This window comes from Scomber scombrus, chromosome 8, assembly GCF_963691925.1.
Source record: "Scomber scombrus chromosome 8, fScoSco1.1, whole genome shotgun sequence".
NCBI lineage: Eukaryota > Metazoa > Chordata > Actinopteri > Scombriformes > Scombridae > Scomber > Scomber scombrus.
This window is the reverse complement of record NC_084977.1, coordinates 13,457,596-13,473,421: the sequence shown is the minus strand read 5'-3', so window position 1 is coordinate 13,473,421 and position 15,826 is coordinate 13,457,596. Positions and strand designations below refer to the sequence as shown.

The following is a 15,826-nucleotide window of genomic DNA, read 5'->3' as shown; positions in this document are numbered from 1 at the left end:
AAAGAGGCTTTATTAAGTAATTTCTTATACACAATATATTAAACAATGTAAATAGGCTATGCCTAACTGAAGACCTTAGTAGGTGATGAAAAATGATTACCCTTAGCACCCTTATCCACCACTGTCAATATCAAAATTAACCCAGCTACATATTTTATGTTTGGGGTCAAAGTTTAGATTTGGGCAATGTCTTGTAGCCTGAAAAAAATAGTTTGCTTGTTAGTAATATAAAAGAATTTCATTTAAAGATCATAGATGTAATGGTGATTTTAACTTAAAAATAAATTATGAAGAAAAATAAGCTCAGAATCAAATTGACACTGAAGCACCTCAGGGGTGAATCTTAGACAGGGTAAGAAACACAAGTGCATTGTCCAGGCAGGCATGATGTTTCTTTTGTTTTATTTTACCATTTTTATAAGCAAACAGACAAATAACTATGGCATCTGCCGCCTCTCTTGCCCTAGTAAAAACCATAACCCTGCTGGTGCTATACCTGTCTACCCATAGAAATAAATTCACCTCTGTTCCCCAAGCTGTCCAGTAACCTCAAAACAAAAGCATTAACCAGTACTCTAATTAACTCAAATGAAACTTAAATTATCATCAAACTAATTAACGTGTAATTATCAAATTGAACAAGAACAACAAATAGCTCCAACAATTGATATGTAGTTGAGGGAATTTTAAATGTAATCCGTTAGTTACTGAGAAAAAAAAGTTACTTATGAAAATGTTGATGATTATAAAATCTTAAGTCAGGCCTTTAAGATTTTGCTCAGGAGGAGGTTTTTTCCCCTCATTTTTAAAAATATATTTAACATGTTACTCAATAAATATTGCTGTTTTTTAAATTTTTTGAAAACAATATATTTTTTTATATTTTGTAACTAAATCATGACGTGGGCTTCAATGGTGTCACCGTACCAATAAAGCCCATGCCAGACTTTCAACTTTTTTCATAAAATATCTTTATTTTATATTCCAAAATCGACATGAACTAATGAATACATTTTCAAATGAGAGACAGTGGAAAAACATTTGTTAGAAAAATAAGAAAAGTAATAAATACTTTGATTTAGTAATTAAAATAGTTATATTATTTATTAAATTTTAAATAGGGTAAGAAGTCATCTGTAACCTATTAAATTTCCAAAGGAACCCTTCCAACCCTTCCTACAATGTATTCTTGCTAAATGGAGCTGCACGTTTTAGCTGTCGGTAAATGGGAGATTTGTTTTGAAAGTCTGAAAACCGGAAACTGCGTGGTGTGCTTTCTGAGACTCACCAGCGTCCTCCAGCAGTCCACATTTGACAGCCAGGTCACCTTAGGAGAAGGACATCAAAATCATGGTTTTCGAGGAGAAAATGATCATGAATGGAGAGCCTGAGGATGTTAGTAACTTTTTTTTACACATAAGAAAACTCACCTATGACAGGACAGTAACGTGTGGTTATTTTAGCTAGCAAGCTAACACAGCACTGCTAACCTAGCTTAGCACGTAGCATTAACCAACATTCACACAACAGTGATGGTTCAGAAAGACTTTTCAGCTAAATCACAATGGCATATTACATTTGAATCGCTCATAATCTACTTGCTGAATTTGTAGATTAAGTTATGTAGACACGATAGTTAGACACAGTGGTCTGATGTCTGGAAATGAATGATGTCATTGATTTGATTTGGTTGTCTTGTTTTTCTAGGAGGAAGAAGAGGAGGAGGAGGAAGAAGATATGGTGGTATGTTCATGGAAGACCCTGCATCGTGAACAGAATGTGTTGACAGGCCCCCTGTATCATTGATCATAAGCCTGACCACCCTTTTATTAGTAATATATCACATTGTAAAGCTAGAAAAGACTATTTTGATCGAGCCAGGAGGAACTACCCGACAAACAAAAAAGGGGTGTTAAGAGCCAATGTGGACAAGAAATGGACCTCCTGTTACCCTACATGGGGGTCGTTTCAGGTCTCCTCCATTGCAACCCCTCCCCTCTGGAAATGTATCTATAAATATGAGACCTTTCCTCCCAATCTTCAAAATTTACCATTGTAAACTTAATTTTCACTTAAACTTTTCAAACGCCCCACAGTTTCGATTTACTAGACCTTTAAGAATTTTCCATTATTAAGTTTATACCGGTTGATACCACAAGAGCAACTGAGGGGGAAGCCTGATCGTCTACTGAATATGTGTCTCTTGTTGAAGGTCACTTAATATGGTTCATACTCTAAATGCTGCATAATCTGTTTCAGGATCCTCTTGAAACGATGAGACAGAAGTGTGTAGAGACAGAGCACTGCATCCACACTCAGGCGCGTCTGGAGGAGTGTGAGACAAGAGTTGGCTCTCGGTCTGCAACAGAGGAGGATTGTACCGAGGAGCTCTTTGACTTTCTCCACGCTCGGGACCACTGTGTAAGTGTGACATCCACCAATTGGCAATAACAAAAGAATAAAAAAAGCCAAGATGATTGACTTGTTATTGTGTTAATGACATGTTTGAAAAGCATTATCTGTGCTAGCATAGACAGCAAAGCTACAATAACACTGGCCCTGGTTCATGCTAAGCTAATTTGGAGAACCTTTAGTGTCAACCACCTAACCTTGATGTTACTTTCATGTGTCTTTGTCAAATAGAATTATCATTGCATTATCAAGAGCCGCCCAGCAGATGTAGCTGTTTTGACGGTATTAAATTAGCCATGTTCCACACTGGCATCATATTGATTTAGTGCTTCAGAAAGCTTTGTTTCCCCCCCATCAATACACCTCAAAAATAACATTAATCTTTATTTTAATGTTGGAAAAAAACAAACATAATAAAAATAAAGTGAGGCTTCACTTGGCATAGCTGGCCTTACATCCAAAAGGTGGACTAGCAGCCTTATGCACCACGAGAAGCTTATTTTTGCTGAAAATACAAGCTTCTTCATCAAATTCCGCATCCTTTGATTTGCCAACAGATTCTAACAGTACACAAGGTTCTGTCATATAGTGTAAGATTGTAAAAAAAAATTTAAAAAAGGTGCATGAAAATAACTTCAGTTTTGCATGTCTTTCACTTATGAACAGTTCAATAAGCATTAGCTGGGGCAAAACAGTTTGAATTGTACAAAAAAATATGACAGCATTGTTTATGATATTGAAAGTTATGTATTGATCTCAAATGATGACTTTGTACAGTGTGTACATAGTTTATGTGCATTAATGCATTTCCTCTTTGTCCTTTTCTAGGTGGCACACAAACTGTTTCATTCTGTCAAATAAAATCCATCCTGATTGCTGCACCACTGGCTGACGACATTCTTCAAATAAAATATTATGAGGAGAATATGGTTTTAAATACATCCATATGTGGATCTGCTGTATGTTGTAACTAAGTGTAATACTATATCTGCTCATGTGACGAAATCAAAGTATTTAAAAGGTAATCTGAGTGCACATTTATTAAAGTGAATGGCTTGAAAACCTTACCACGTGTCACATTTTTGTTGGATGAATGACTGTAAGTCCAATAAAAGTTGGTAAATAAGTCATGTAAAACTGAACCTGCTAACTGATCCATCTTAGACATAAAGTTAAGATTAACGATTTTTTTTAAGTAATAAACACCTAATCTGTAGAGTTTGTGCAGGTCACTATGAAATATGGAAATAGAAGGGAAATAATTTGCAGAAATGTCCACATTTAGTTTGCCCTGCCTGAGAAATATTTGGCCAGAAATCACACTTTGCATTTAGCCAGAGAAACAAGAGGGAATAAAAACACTGTTAAAGGACAGGATGTTCCTTAAATAAGTATTCAATGATGTGTTAAACAAACACTGAAAATGTTGCTTTGTGATGAAAACACCTTCATACATCAGAGGGTTAGTTGTCATTTAACTTGTCTCTGGTAAGCTACCAGTGTTATTAAGAGTTGTCTTGCAGATACAACAAGTTGGACTATTCAATGACCCATTTTCAACATTTGCTTCATATTAATTCAGTGCTTCATAGATGTGACTTGAATAAACAGGGACTTAATGGTTTGTTATACAAACACTGATAAAATATTGCTTAAGGCAAACCCCAGCATTTATCAGAGGGTTAATGGTAATTGAACTGCTTACTCAGGCTAGTTGTAGTCTGGCCATAAAGGATAAGTTCACATTATTTTTCAAGTCTGTCTTAAAACACCAGTCAGGAGCCTCTATAAATACTGAAAGATGTTTTCCTTTCTGTAATCACCCCTGAAAATCTCCCTTTAAATGTATTTTCCAATGTAAGTGATGGGGGCCATAACCTCCATTGTGATTATATGAAGCTCAGGCCTATATTAGGCTTCGGCAGTCTGATTTATGTCAAATGCCACATTTACAGTCTTTTTAGCATCAAATTCCCTCTGTTTCCTCAGACAGTGTTTCCCTATTGAACTATGGTGCATATATAGTAACAAAAAGGAACTTGGAACTAAAACGACTGTAACGTTGAGTTGACTCATTTGGACAGTGGAAGCTTCATATTAACTTCAGATAAACTTTTTACATATATTTTTGCACAGAAGGAGCTTTGTATTTGTTTTGTCCCCCATGACTTACATTGTAGTGCATTATGAATGGGGTCTTCTAAAGGCCAGTATGAACAGGAGCAATGATTATGTAAACAAACAAAAAAAAAACATGTGAGTGCTCATTTGGGCAGCTGATTGATGTTTTAAGAAAGACTTAAAAAACTGAACCCGTGCCGTGCAACGTCACCTTTCTGATAATACAATTAATCTCCTTACTGTGCAAACATGTCACGTTCTTGCAGGGTCGAGAGAACGAGTAGCCTACTGAAAAACACAAAGCGAGTGGCTCGTATATATGTGGTAGCTACTAGTGAAATCGTTGAGTGGAAACAGGGAGTTTCCTATTAATATCAATGTCAATTCATAGAAAATATAGCTCACATATGCTAATTTAGAGGACTTTAATTTTGAAATTGTGCATCAGACTGTCCTGGTATTTTCTGAGTGGAGACGGTGTACTATCAATGTGAAGTGGCGCTCTTACCGTTATGGCCGATGTATACAGGCCCCGCAAAATAACGTGGCACTTTCTGGGCCGTCACGATGAATATATGAACACAGTTTTGCATTTACTCATCGGTATGAACTATAGGCGTAGGAGTTTCGAGCATTCATAGAATGTGACTCTGGCGCCCTCTACCTCACCTCGTTGCTACGCAACAGCAGGCTAGTTCCCATGGTGTTGTGCCTGCAATTAAGCACTGCCGCGGCCGCCGGGAAAAAAAGTTCCTCACGGGGAAACTGCTCCGATGAATATGTAAGTAAAGTTAACCTCGCCCACCTGTCGGCTTTAAAGCTCTGTTTGCTCCTACCGCGATACGCTTTGTTTAACAGCAGTGTGTCTTTGTTAGCTTAGGTTAGCCGACGTCGATCCTTGAGCTGAGAGGGAAAACCATGGCAAGTGCTCAACTGTTTGTTCATGGACTGGAGGTGGACAGCCGGACAGCGGCACTGCTCACCGGTGCAGCCTGCGTTATGGGAGCTCTGGTCGTACTGGTGCGGAGGGTCAACAGCCACCAAGAGGCAGAGAAGAAGATCCAGAAAGCCAGAAACCGGAGGGCTGAGAGCCTGCAGCGGGCCGAGCAGGCTGTGCTCGAGTACAAGGAGTTGGTAAGAGCTGTGAGGGAAAGTTTAAAAACACCTTATTATTTATTCAGATGCAAAGTTGAATTGTTTATCATCAAAGACTGATAACGCTGACTTAATGGGTTTGTTTGTTGTGAACACGCTTATCTGGGCTATGGAACAAGTGAACAAGTGCAATTACATTTTATGCCTATAAGAGTTACTGTTTGACAGGTGACAGCTGGCTTTATAGATACAAAGATCAAGTGGTTTTGTTGTTAAAGGTGTTGGTTGTTCTTGCTCATATAAGACCACCAGTCAGGTTACAGTTTGGCATTTCTAGACTGGGAGTTTGTTGAGTTCAGATGATAAATAGCTCAAGAAAGTACAGCCTGTACACATGCACTCATGAAAAAATGTACATTTTATATCATCCTATAAAAGTGAAAACAACTGTTTGGGGAAGGTTGCATATTAACAGATCCTGTCTTGTATTTGCCACTTTGCCTTAAATAAGGGGAGATTTGAACTTTTACTATTAATGTTTAAGGGATCTTTAATTTAAGGTGTGTAGCCTATGTAAGGTATGTGCACATAGTGTACACTAATTGTAGTTCATTTGATATTTGTGAAGAACTATTTTTAAAAGGTATGATTATTATCTACTATGTGAACTAATTTTCCAAACATATGCTGCTATGCTGTAATAACTGTGTGTGTGTGTGTGTGTGTGTGTGTGTGTGTGTGTGTGTGTGTGTGTGTCCATGCTTTTCTAGCATCCACTGACTGACTCGTCTCACATTTTGACACTGTCCCTGTCTGAGTTGACAAAGCAACTACAGGAAGGCTCACTGACACCCGAGGACGTTTTTTACTCTTACATGGAAAAGGTTAAGTACCAAACACAGCCTATTTATCACAGAAATGAATTATCTATTTGAACCTTCCCTGACTCATCTGTGATACATTTTTTAATCAATCCACCAATTTTTAGAATACAGATGATTGCCAAACATGACCAGTGCCGGGTAGATTTCGGTGTTCCATTAAGAGATGGCTGATAACACTCCTTAATTAATGATTATGAAACACACACACACAAAAAAATCCTGGGGTTTTGTATCAACACATTTGTTATTATATGCTCTAATGTCCTACTACAAGAAGAACCTGTACCCTTTTAATGTTTTTTCCGTGAAGTAGATGAATGCACTTAAGATATTTGTCAACGTGCTAGTATGTTTGCTAGCTTTCATGTTTTTTTTACAACCAGTTTGTTCGGAAGAGACATAAAATTAGAGCCTGTCTGTGTGTTGGGTTTTTTCCCCATTTCCCACAGACTATTGACGTAAACAAAAAGCTGAACTGCTGCACAGGGATTTTGCTGGAGAGTTTTGACCAGCTCAAAACTGTTGGCTCCAACAAGGACGGCCTCTTGTATGGAGTTCCAGTTAGCATCAAAGAGAACTTTGCATACAAGGTAATTTGTAGTTATATATTACTTTCACCATCACCGAATGGCAATTATACTGACAGCGTTCTTTATGTAGTTCAAGTTTGTGTCTTTATTGAATCCTATCTAATGCTCGCTTTACCTGTTTTTATATTACCATACAAGAATCATGACTCTTCTTGCGGTGTGATCATCAACCTGGAGCAGCCAGCTCAGCAGGACTCTGTGCTTGTTGAAGTTCTGAAGAGACAAGGAGCTATTCCCTTTGTGAAAACCAACCTGCCCCAAGCCTTACTAAAGTAAATTATTTCATGATCAAGTTATAACAAAGTGCGCACTAATGCAATCCAGCACATTGTTTTTCTACACCTGCAAAAACAATGATTCCGCTTGCTTATCTCTCTTCCACTTGTATTGCCTCACCTCCAGTTATGAGTGCAGTAACCCCATTTATGGGCAGACGGTTAACCCACACAATCTCCAGAAGACCCCAGGAGGTTCGTCTGGCGGGGAAGGGGCTCTCATCGGAGGAGGAGGCTCCCTGCTTGGTTTAGGCTCTGATATAGGGGGCAGCGTTCGCATTCCTGCTTCATTCTGTGGGATCTGTGGCTTCAAGCCAACAGCAGGCCGGCTAAGGTGGGTGTTTCTATTCATTTTGTTTTATAAATTGCCATTTTACAGTCATAACGCTTTTTCTGAGATGTTTTCATTCTTTGTGTTTTGGTCAGTTTAAAAGGTATGAGGTCCATTTATCGAGGGCAAAAGTCAGGTAAGTTACACTTCAAGTTACAATTATCATTACCTTGCAATACTACATGTGTCTTCTTAAAGATTTGATCAGCTCTTTCTCATTAAATTAGTGCTGTCATCTCCTGGACCCATGGCGAAGGATGTGGACAGTCTGGCTCTGCTTATGCAGGCTCTGCTCTGCGACCACATGTTTACCCTGGACCCCACTGTTCCACCTGTACCTTTTAATGTGCAGGTGTGTCCTCGTCTAAGGGATTCATATTATTGCCCAGTATTGTTTTTGCATTTCACATTAGATTATATTTTTTTGAAGGGTGTACACTATATACAGCTAAAGGTTTCTAGACATCAACATACTTTTGTGTACTTTGGTCTGCCACTGTGTCACTTAGAATGGGGGCGAGGCCCCTTAGTTCCAATTAAAGGTACCCTGTGGTGTTACGTCACTCACATACAGCCACTGGTTTCATGCTATTCTACTGATTGAAAGTTGGAAGTAACAAGCCAACAAATGAAACAACACACCAGCAAAGGCGGTGAAGAGGCAAACATGGATGTCAACAATGCATGATTTTAAATATTGAAAAAAAATTGGCTTTGCAAATGCTTTAAAGGTAGGGTTGTTAATCCTGTTCAGAAGCACTTTTTGTTATACTGGGTGAAATAGTCCTTCTATTATCAGAGGTATCAATACATTATGTCTTTAGAAAAAGGAATGGAAAAAATCAGACCTCTGTGACAGCCACAGGACTGATAAAACTCCGACCAATCCATGCTCTTCGCACTGAAAAGCAAAAACCAATCAGGTGCCTTCATGTCTAGTTCTGCATCCCTCTCTCCCTGCCTACTTCGCGCGTGCACAGTCTTCACCTGTCGCTGTTGCCGGTTTGTGGGGGCGTGGCTTGGACGGACTCACTGACGGGAGGGGGAGCAGCGGGGTGGAATTAGAGGAGGCAGGAGGAGGTGCTATTTTCAAATCTCTTGCTAGCTTTCCAACATTACCAACCCTACTTTTAATGAGGAAGGAAATGCATTCACAATTTTAGAATTCAGAAAGGATGCACACAATGTGTTTTGGTTAAAGATGCTGAATGTCCAGTAAACAATTATTTATTTATTTTTTAACAAGAGAACTCCATAGGGCATCTTTAAAGGGAAATTACAGCAGTTATAGTGTGCTTCCAACTTTGTGGCAGCTATATGGGGAAGGCACTTTCCTATTTTTATACCACAGCATGCAAAAAGCCAGGTCTACTGGCCAGCACAGAGGTATTACGTCAACCCTACCAAATAAATTTGGACGGACTAGTCTTGCGATATCAGACAATTGGAGAGCTCAGCCCCCGAAGTTTGGGATTTCTTAATGCACAGTAGTTGCTTGAACAGTTATGAGAACGGCCGCTAACAATCCTACTTCCCTTACATTTGGTCAAGGACATGCCTTACTGAAAATGATGCTCTCCCCCCAGTATCCTCTGAAGTGATGTTCTTGTCACTGTTCCAATATGAAGGGCCGCCCTAAAGACTTTGGATTGGTTCTTCAGTGTGGGATTTTTTAAAAACTCCCTAATTGTTTCCACCCAGTTTTAACAATGAAACCTTGGAGATTCACAGCAACTGTGAGCCAGACCTTATCACCCTGTGTCATGTCAGTGTTCAACCTAATTAATGTTCTTGTGCCTGAATTGAAGCAAATCCCTGCAGCCAGGCCTAACCCTAACCTATTCATATATATACATATATGTATATATATACATACATACATATTTTATATATATAATATATAATATATATTTTATTTATATATATATATGTGTGTGTGTGTGTGTGTGTGTGTGTGTGTGTGTAGTGGCCCACAGATGAATTTGAAATTAAAGGTGTATTTTCCTTAACAGCTGTGAAATTGCTCCATGAACCAGTTTTCTAAGAACCAAAAACGGGTTATGAGATATTCCAAAGCACAGTTTCCTCTAAACTACCTGGATTATTTATGTAATTGGGTTTAAAAATATTGTCTCCTCTTGTCGAGAGGGAGGAGGGGAGACCTGCTGCTAGAATGTTTGGGTGATCATTTCATGGTGACGAAGAGTCCCTTGAGGTTTGCTGCTTGTTATTTGCACTATAGATGTTTCCTCTGGGGAATATGCTCTGCTGTGATATAATGAGTTGAGTTCACCTACAGAGTGAAAGTGCAGGGGAAATATTAAATTCCCTGTTTGCATTCATCTATCATCATTGTTTTAAAACATATACTGGATATGGTGCTTTAACAACACTTTTTTAATTGTGCATTGAAATTAAACCCTTGAAAACAAAAACAGAAAAAATGCAACCCCTTATTTACAAATATGTATCAGTTACATAACAAAATAAATCTACATATGTGCCTCTACTCCAATGTCTCCGTACCAATTCTGACAGAATGAAACTATATTGTCCTCAGGCGTACAAGAGCTCCAAACCTCTGAGGATTGGTTACTTAGAAACTGATGACTACACACAACCGTCTCCGAGCATGGTCCGAGGCATCAGGGAGGTCAAAGCCCTGTTAGAGCAAGCAGGACACACTGTAAGATCACAATACACACAGACATATACATAATATATGGTCTACTACACCCATGTAAAACGTGACAGCATATAATTATTTTTAATGTTTTTCTTCCCTTTGTCATTTGTGCATGTAGTTGGTGCCATACAATCCGAAGATCAGTGACATTTTACCCGAACTCATTGTAAAAGGTATCCTGGCAGACGGAGCTACCACCCTGCTACAAAAACTGTGAGTTTGTGGGGTTTTTTTTACCTTTATCTGTCCAGGATGATCTCTTTTGTATAAATATTTTTCAAGTTTTTGACTTTTTGAATACTTTATATTCAGAAGCTGTATAAGACCTCATGTGGCTGCTTTCTAACTATTACATCAGGCCACATTACAAACCCTTTAATTACCCTCCACAGATGGTTTTACTTTGTGTCAATGATCTTTTACCTTTTCTGTTTTAGGAAGGGAGGCCCTGTGGACCCCTGTCTTAAAGCACAGGTTTTCCCTTACTCTCTTCCCAAGTGGTTGAAGAAAACCCTCTCCTTCCTCTTGAAGCCTCTGGTAAGTTTTGTCCCTCTGTGACAGACATACTGTATATCAACGGAAACAAATAAGAATAAAACATTTTTCTTAGGGAAAAAACAAACACTGATCTGTTTGAGATATATATTATTGCAGACCTCAATAGTGACATGCACGTGATAAACCTCAAGGATCAATTATTAGAACAGTTCTTTTTTCACTATATATGCTGCCGTTAGTTTGTATCATATGCCACTGTTTCATCTTATTTCACTGGTATGCAGATGGCATATAGTTTTATTACTCTGTTCAACAAGCTGACCACACTACAGAGCTGCTTAGCTGATGTGAGAGATTGGATGTCACAACTTTTCCTCATGCTAAGAACTGGGGTATTATTATTATTATTATGATATTTTGACAGTGACAGGAATATTTCTATGATTAGAGTAATACACCCTAACCCTAATTATGTTTTACACAAATGGGATAAAATGATTAAGTGATATTTCATATCCAAATTGTCAAAGGTCATCTTCGCTCTGACATCATAATTTTCTGCTCAAACACTTTTATAGCCATAAAACAGACACCCTAAATCAGAAACAGAAGGAGAGATTGTGAACATATTTCACATTTGGTCAGGTAATAATTTGATGACACTAATTTGCTGTCACGGCTACAACTTTATGTTCTATCAGAATCAGCTTTATTGGCCAAACATGTGAACATACAAGGAAAATACACTTAATTCATTTTATTAAATTACTTCAAAGTCTAGTACAAATATTATCTGTCTGGACAGCCATGAATGTAAACTGCAACTTGACTAGTCGGTGGTGGCATTCAACCATTTCAAGTGGTTTTACTGTTGTTAAACCTTATGGGTGATTTTATACAATACTGTCCTCTATGCTGTTGTTTTTTTAATGTTTTTTATGCGTCTCCCGCTGCACCTTGCTCTTGCACCTTGTTCTTGAAACTTTTTATCGATGCACAAAAAGTGCTGTACAGATAAAGTTATTATGTTGTTGAGTATGGTATTAGTTTGAAAGTGATTTTGGCAGCTGTTTGATAAAGAAGTGAAACAACGATTCGTAAAGTGTGTTTGATGTTGTGCTTGTCTTTTGCAGTTTCCTCGTGTGTCTGTGGTGCTCAATGCCGTCTGTGGAGTTGGGTGAGAGAATAATCTTTAAGTTGACAGGCTTTGATACATCATCACACAGGACATAACGGGGGAATAGCTGCTGATTCTTTGTCTGCCTTGTTTTAGATCTATTCCAGATCTGTGGAAGCAGCATGCTGCTGTTGAGGTACTGTGGGCTGTCAGCCAATGATGCTTGTGCACATTTGAATGCACAGAAGGTGAAATTGAATTCTTGTGTTCTCATTAGGACTACATTCATGAAACGATAGCAGAGTGGAGAAGATGCAACATAGACGTGCTGCTGTGCCCTATGATTGGACCAGCCTACAACTTCCTCTACTGCGGCAAGCTTACCAGTATGGTCCACTAAATAGTTTTCTGTGTGTAAGACCATTGTGTATGAACTACAGAGAGGTACAAGAGACAACAGTGTCCATCCATCTATTTCCTATAACCCGTCATCTGTCTGAGAATGAGCTGAGTGTTGTCTTCAATGTTTTCTGCAAACTTAATATTAGGTCATGTATAAAAAGCAGATCACTACACTACCTATTGTAGTAGTCAGGGAGTTAGGAAGCAATCTATCTATAGTTTTCCTGTTTTTAACAGTGGCATATGATTCAATTTATGTTTTGTATTTATGTAATATATCGTGTGGGGACATTGAATCCATAAAAATAGGTAAAAACAGCAGTATCTTCTCCTGTAAAGTAGCTCCAGGCTCACCGTATAGATATGGAACAAGAAAAAGTCGCATAACTTTGAAACAGTGAAGCAACAGAAGCATAAACTCTTTCACATATTAAGAGTGTTGTCTATATCCATACATCAGACTAATGGAGAAATTAACCAAATATTGATGATACTTTGTCCATAGAATGATAATCAATTAGAAAAATGGCTGAAACACTTCATCTCAGCACTGTATGTCATCATTACCACATAGCAACAACAATAATGTAATTAATATAAAATTGAGCTAGTGAAACACATTGAATGACCAATTTCTCCTTTTGTTTGTGTGCTTTTTCACTCCTACCAGGTGCTCTTAGTTATACAATGCTTTACAATCTCCTCACCTTTCCTGCTGGTGTTGTTCCTGTTTCTACGGTGACGGCAGAGGATGAGGAGGAACTCAAGCACTATAAGGGCATTCATCAGGACCTCTGGGACAGGCTCTTCAAAGAGGTATGTGAAAGGTGACTTTTAAGAGCCATAAAAAAATAGATATATAAACATTTTGATTTAGAGCTGCATATGATCATTTTTAAATTAATAATAAGTCAGATTATTACTTTCTTGATTAATCATGAAATATTTCATCTTTTCATTTAATGAAATGTCAGAAAACAATAAAAATCTTCTTCATATTGCTTATTTTGACTGGCCAACAGTCCAAAATTTAAAGATATTCAGTTAACTATCACATAAGTAGGCTGGCCGACAAGGGCAACAGCACTGCAACTTAAGAAAACACAAAACACACAGCAAATTAAGAAAACATCTCCATCAATCGTACAAGCCATGCGCAGCATTTAGAAAATGTGTAGCAAACATTAAAGAAACGAAAACAAAAGTGGGAACAAGTTAATAACTCATAAGCAAAATGTTGTTAAAACACAAATGACGCCTCTTTCCTACCATAGTAAGGTTGACAACGAGCTACAACTTTATTTTCACCAAAACAAGCTGTCCCTCCAAACAAAAATACTTCAAACACAAATCAATAACTCATAAGCCTTTCTTCCAAAGTAGGTGTTGTAGTATAACCAACAGGAGACCATTGATGTGTGAACAGATTTTTTGGCACACTGCACTGTATAAGAGTGAAGTTATTGAATTCTTGGTGAAAATAAGGTTGTAACTCGTAATCAACCTTAGAACATTAGGAAAGAGGCCTTGTTTGTGTTTTAACAATGTTTCGTTTATGAGTTATTGATGTGTTCATCACTGGTAAATGTCCTCTGGAAACACTACCATTGTCGTTTCTGTAATGTGTCGTGGTATCGGCAGCGTGTTTTCTAAATGCTGTGCATGTGTCAAATTATTGAAAATGTTTTCTTAATTTGTTGCTTGTTTTGTCTATCTGTTTTTGTATTTGTTTTCTTAAGTTGCAGCATGTTGCTCTTGAAGCTGGAACTAGACATTTTTTTGGCATTTTTGCTTAAAAATGACAAAGGATTAACTATTTATTAATATTAGTAATATAGTTGCAGGTCAGCTTTTAAATCCGAGCTAATAACTAATTTCTGCTGTACTAATGCTGTACCATTACATGACTGTATCAGCCACAGTTGACAGGTCTGAAAACAGACTGTAGTTCCACAGGTGGTCAGCAGGTGGAGGCAGTGGACTGTGGTAGTTCTGTTCGACTGAGTGCGCTCTGTGTTTGTGCAGGCTGTGTCTGGAGGTGAGGGTCTGCCCGTGGCAGTGCAGTGTGTCGCCCTGCCGTGGCAGGATGAGCTCTGCCTGCGCTTCATGAAGGAGGTGGAACAACTGGTTAAACAGAGCAGACAGTAAGGCCACAGGTGGAGCTGCTGTCTTCAGGGACTTCAGGTTAAATTTACATTGGGTCCAACGTGTTAAAGTGAACCCAGCTGCTCTTTTAAATAATGAGGAATAAGTGTGCACTATGTGAGAGCTGAACCACATTAAATCAAACTGAAACATGAGATAACACAATTAATAATGATTTTCAAAATATTTAATATTTTAAATCTTTAATATTGTTTTATTTATCTGTTCTACACAAAATGGACTGACTCAAGATTTGAGCATTTCATATCAATTGTATTGTACTTAACTTTAACATTTGGTTTTTTTTATTATTTGCTTTAAAAGTAAGAGTGTGACACTTACGATTATGTGATCTTTAGTGGGGTTTTTTTTGTTTGTTTTTTTGTTTTTTCCAGGATCCCATTTGGTTGTTCTGTTTTGCCACTACTGGTACTGTTGTAATATTTCACACGATATTGCATGAACAGGCATACAGGCAATCAAAAAATAATTGAATTCACTTCATCATGAGGAAAAAAAAGGCACCACAACCACATGCAGCAAATTTTGAATATTAGAATTGACAGTATGATTAATATGGAAAATAATCCTTTGTCTTCTTGACCCTGTTTGTTTCTTTACAAGACCTGACAGCTTCATGTCAAATGAAGGCCGAGAATAAAATGAAGTAAATGATTTCTCACAGAAGAACCACTACTGTTGTTTGTTTCTACACTGGAAATGTTGAAATTTTCTTTCAGATGTTGGAATTATACAAGTCACCAATAACGTACTCTATGCAATTAAGATGATCCATTGTTTTTTGTTGTTGGAAATTAAATTAACTAAGTTTCTAATGCAACTTGCGCCTTTAATGCACCTTCTTTTCTTTTTTCTTTTACCATCGTCTTTATCCTCCACCTCTCCCTCTCCATCACTGTGCCACAGATGAGCGCAGATCATTTTCATTCTTACTGTGAGTGATTGTTGCATTGATGCCGTAACAAGAAACAGAAAAAGAAATAAAGGAGACTAATGACACATGGCGCCTCCATCTACAAGGCCAGCGCACCATGTCGTCATATTTTGATTACCCTGTGCTATTGTAAATATGTGTTTCTGTTGGGTTTACATAAATTTACATATGTTTTTAAACTCTCCTGGGATGGGAAGCCATTAGGGACAATGTTAGTGTTTTCCATTACAATCGCCCACGTTTTCATGCTGCCGTCTCATAGAATGGAAATGGCCGTGTGCGTACGGTAGAGGAAGGAGGGCACATTAGGCGAGG

At 38.0% G+C, this 15,826-nt stretch overlaps 2 protein-coding genes across 3 annotated transcripts; both read left to right on the top strand.

Moving 5' to 3' along the window:
• Nucleotides 1–1,267: 1,267 nt before the first annotated feature.
• Nucleotides 1,268–3,479, top strand: LOC133984673 (cytochrome b-c1 complex subunit 6, mitochondrial). 2 transcript variants are annotated; one of them, XM_062424122.1, is made up of 4 exons: nt 1,268–1,395; nt 1,708–1,743; nt 2,260–2,421; nt 3,241–3,479. In XM_062424122.1, exons 1-4 carry the CDS (start codon nt 1,351–1,353, stop codon nt 3,271–3,273), a joined length of 276 nt encoding a protein of 91 aa, XP_062280106.1. In that variant the 5' UTR covers nt 1,268–1,350; the 3' UTR covers nt 3,274–3,479. The 2 variants fall into 2 exon arrangements, with proteins under 2 accessions (XP_062280106.1, XP_062280107.1); XM_062424123.1 differs by having other exon boundaries at nt 1,277–1,395; nt 1,711–1,743.
• Nucleotides 3,480–5,249: 1,770 nt separating this feature from the next.
• On the top strand, nt 5,250–15,308 carry faah (fatty acid amide hydrolase). Its single transcript, XM_062424379.1, has 16 exons — nt 5,250–5,314; nt 5,409–5,667; nt 6,399–6,512; nt 6,962–7,102; nt 7,241–7,374; nt 7,505–7,711; nt 7,804–7,844; nt 7,936–8,060; nt 10,269–10,394; nt 10,513–10,607; nt 10,832–10,931; nt 12,026–12,069; nt 12,166–12,205; nt 12,287–12,395; nt 13,082–13,227; nt 14,437–15,308. Exons 2-16 carry the CDS (start codon nt 5,452–5,454, stop codon nt 14,557–14,559), a joined length of 1,761 nt encoding a protein of 586 aa, XP_062280363.1. The 5' UTR covers nt 5,250–5,314; nt 5,409–5,451; the 3' UTR covers nt 14,560–15,308.
• The last annotated feature ends 518 nt before the right edge of the window (nt 15,309–15,826 follow it).

Coding starts and splice junctions, on each gene's coding strand:
- LOC133984673 (XM_062424122.1), top strand. CDS start 1,351: ATGGTTTTCGAGGAGAAAATGATCATGAATGGAGAGCCTGAGGAT. Junction 1,396..1,707: donor TGAATGGAGAGCCTGAGGAT/GTTAGTAACTTT, acceptor TTGTTTTTCTAG/GAGGAAGAAGAGGAGGAGGA. Junction 2,422..3,240: donor TCCACGCTCGGGACCACTGT/GTAAGTGTGACA, acceptor GTCCTTTTCTAG/GTGGCACACAAACTGTTTCA.
- faah (XM_062424379.1), top strand. CDS start 5,452: ATGGCAAGTGCTCAACTGTTTGTTCATGGACTGGAGGTGGACAGCCGG. Junction 10,395..10,512: donor TAGAGCAAGCAGGACACACT/GTAAGATCACAA, acceptor TTGTGCATGTAG/TTGGTGCCATACAATCCGAA. Junction 12,206..12,286: donor AGCAGCATGCTGCTGTTGAG/GTACTGTGGGCT, acceptor TGTTCTCATTAG/GACTACATTCATGAAACGAT.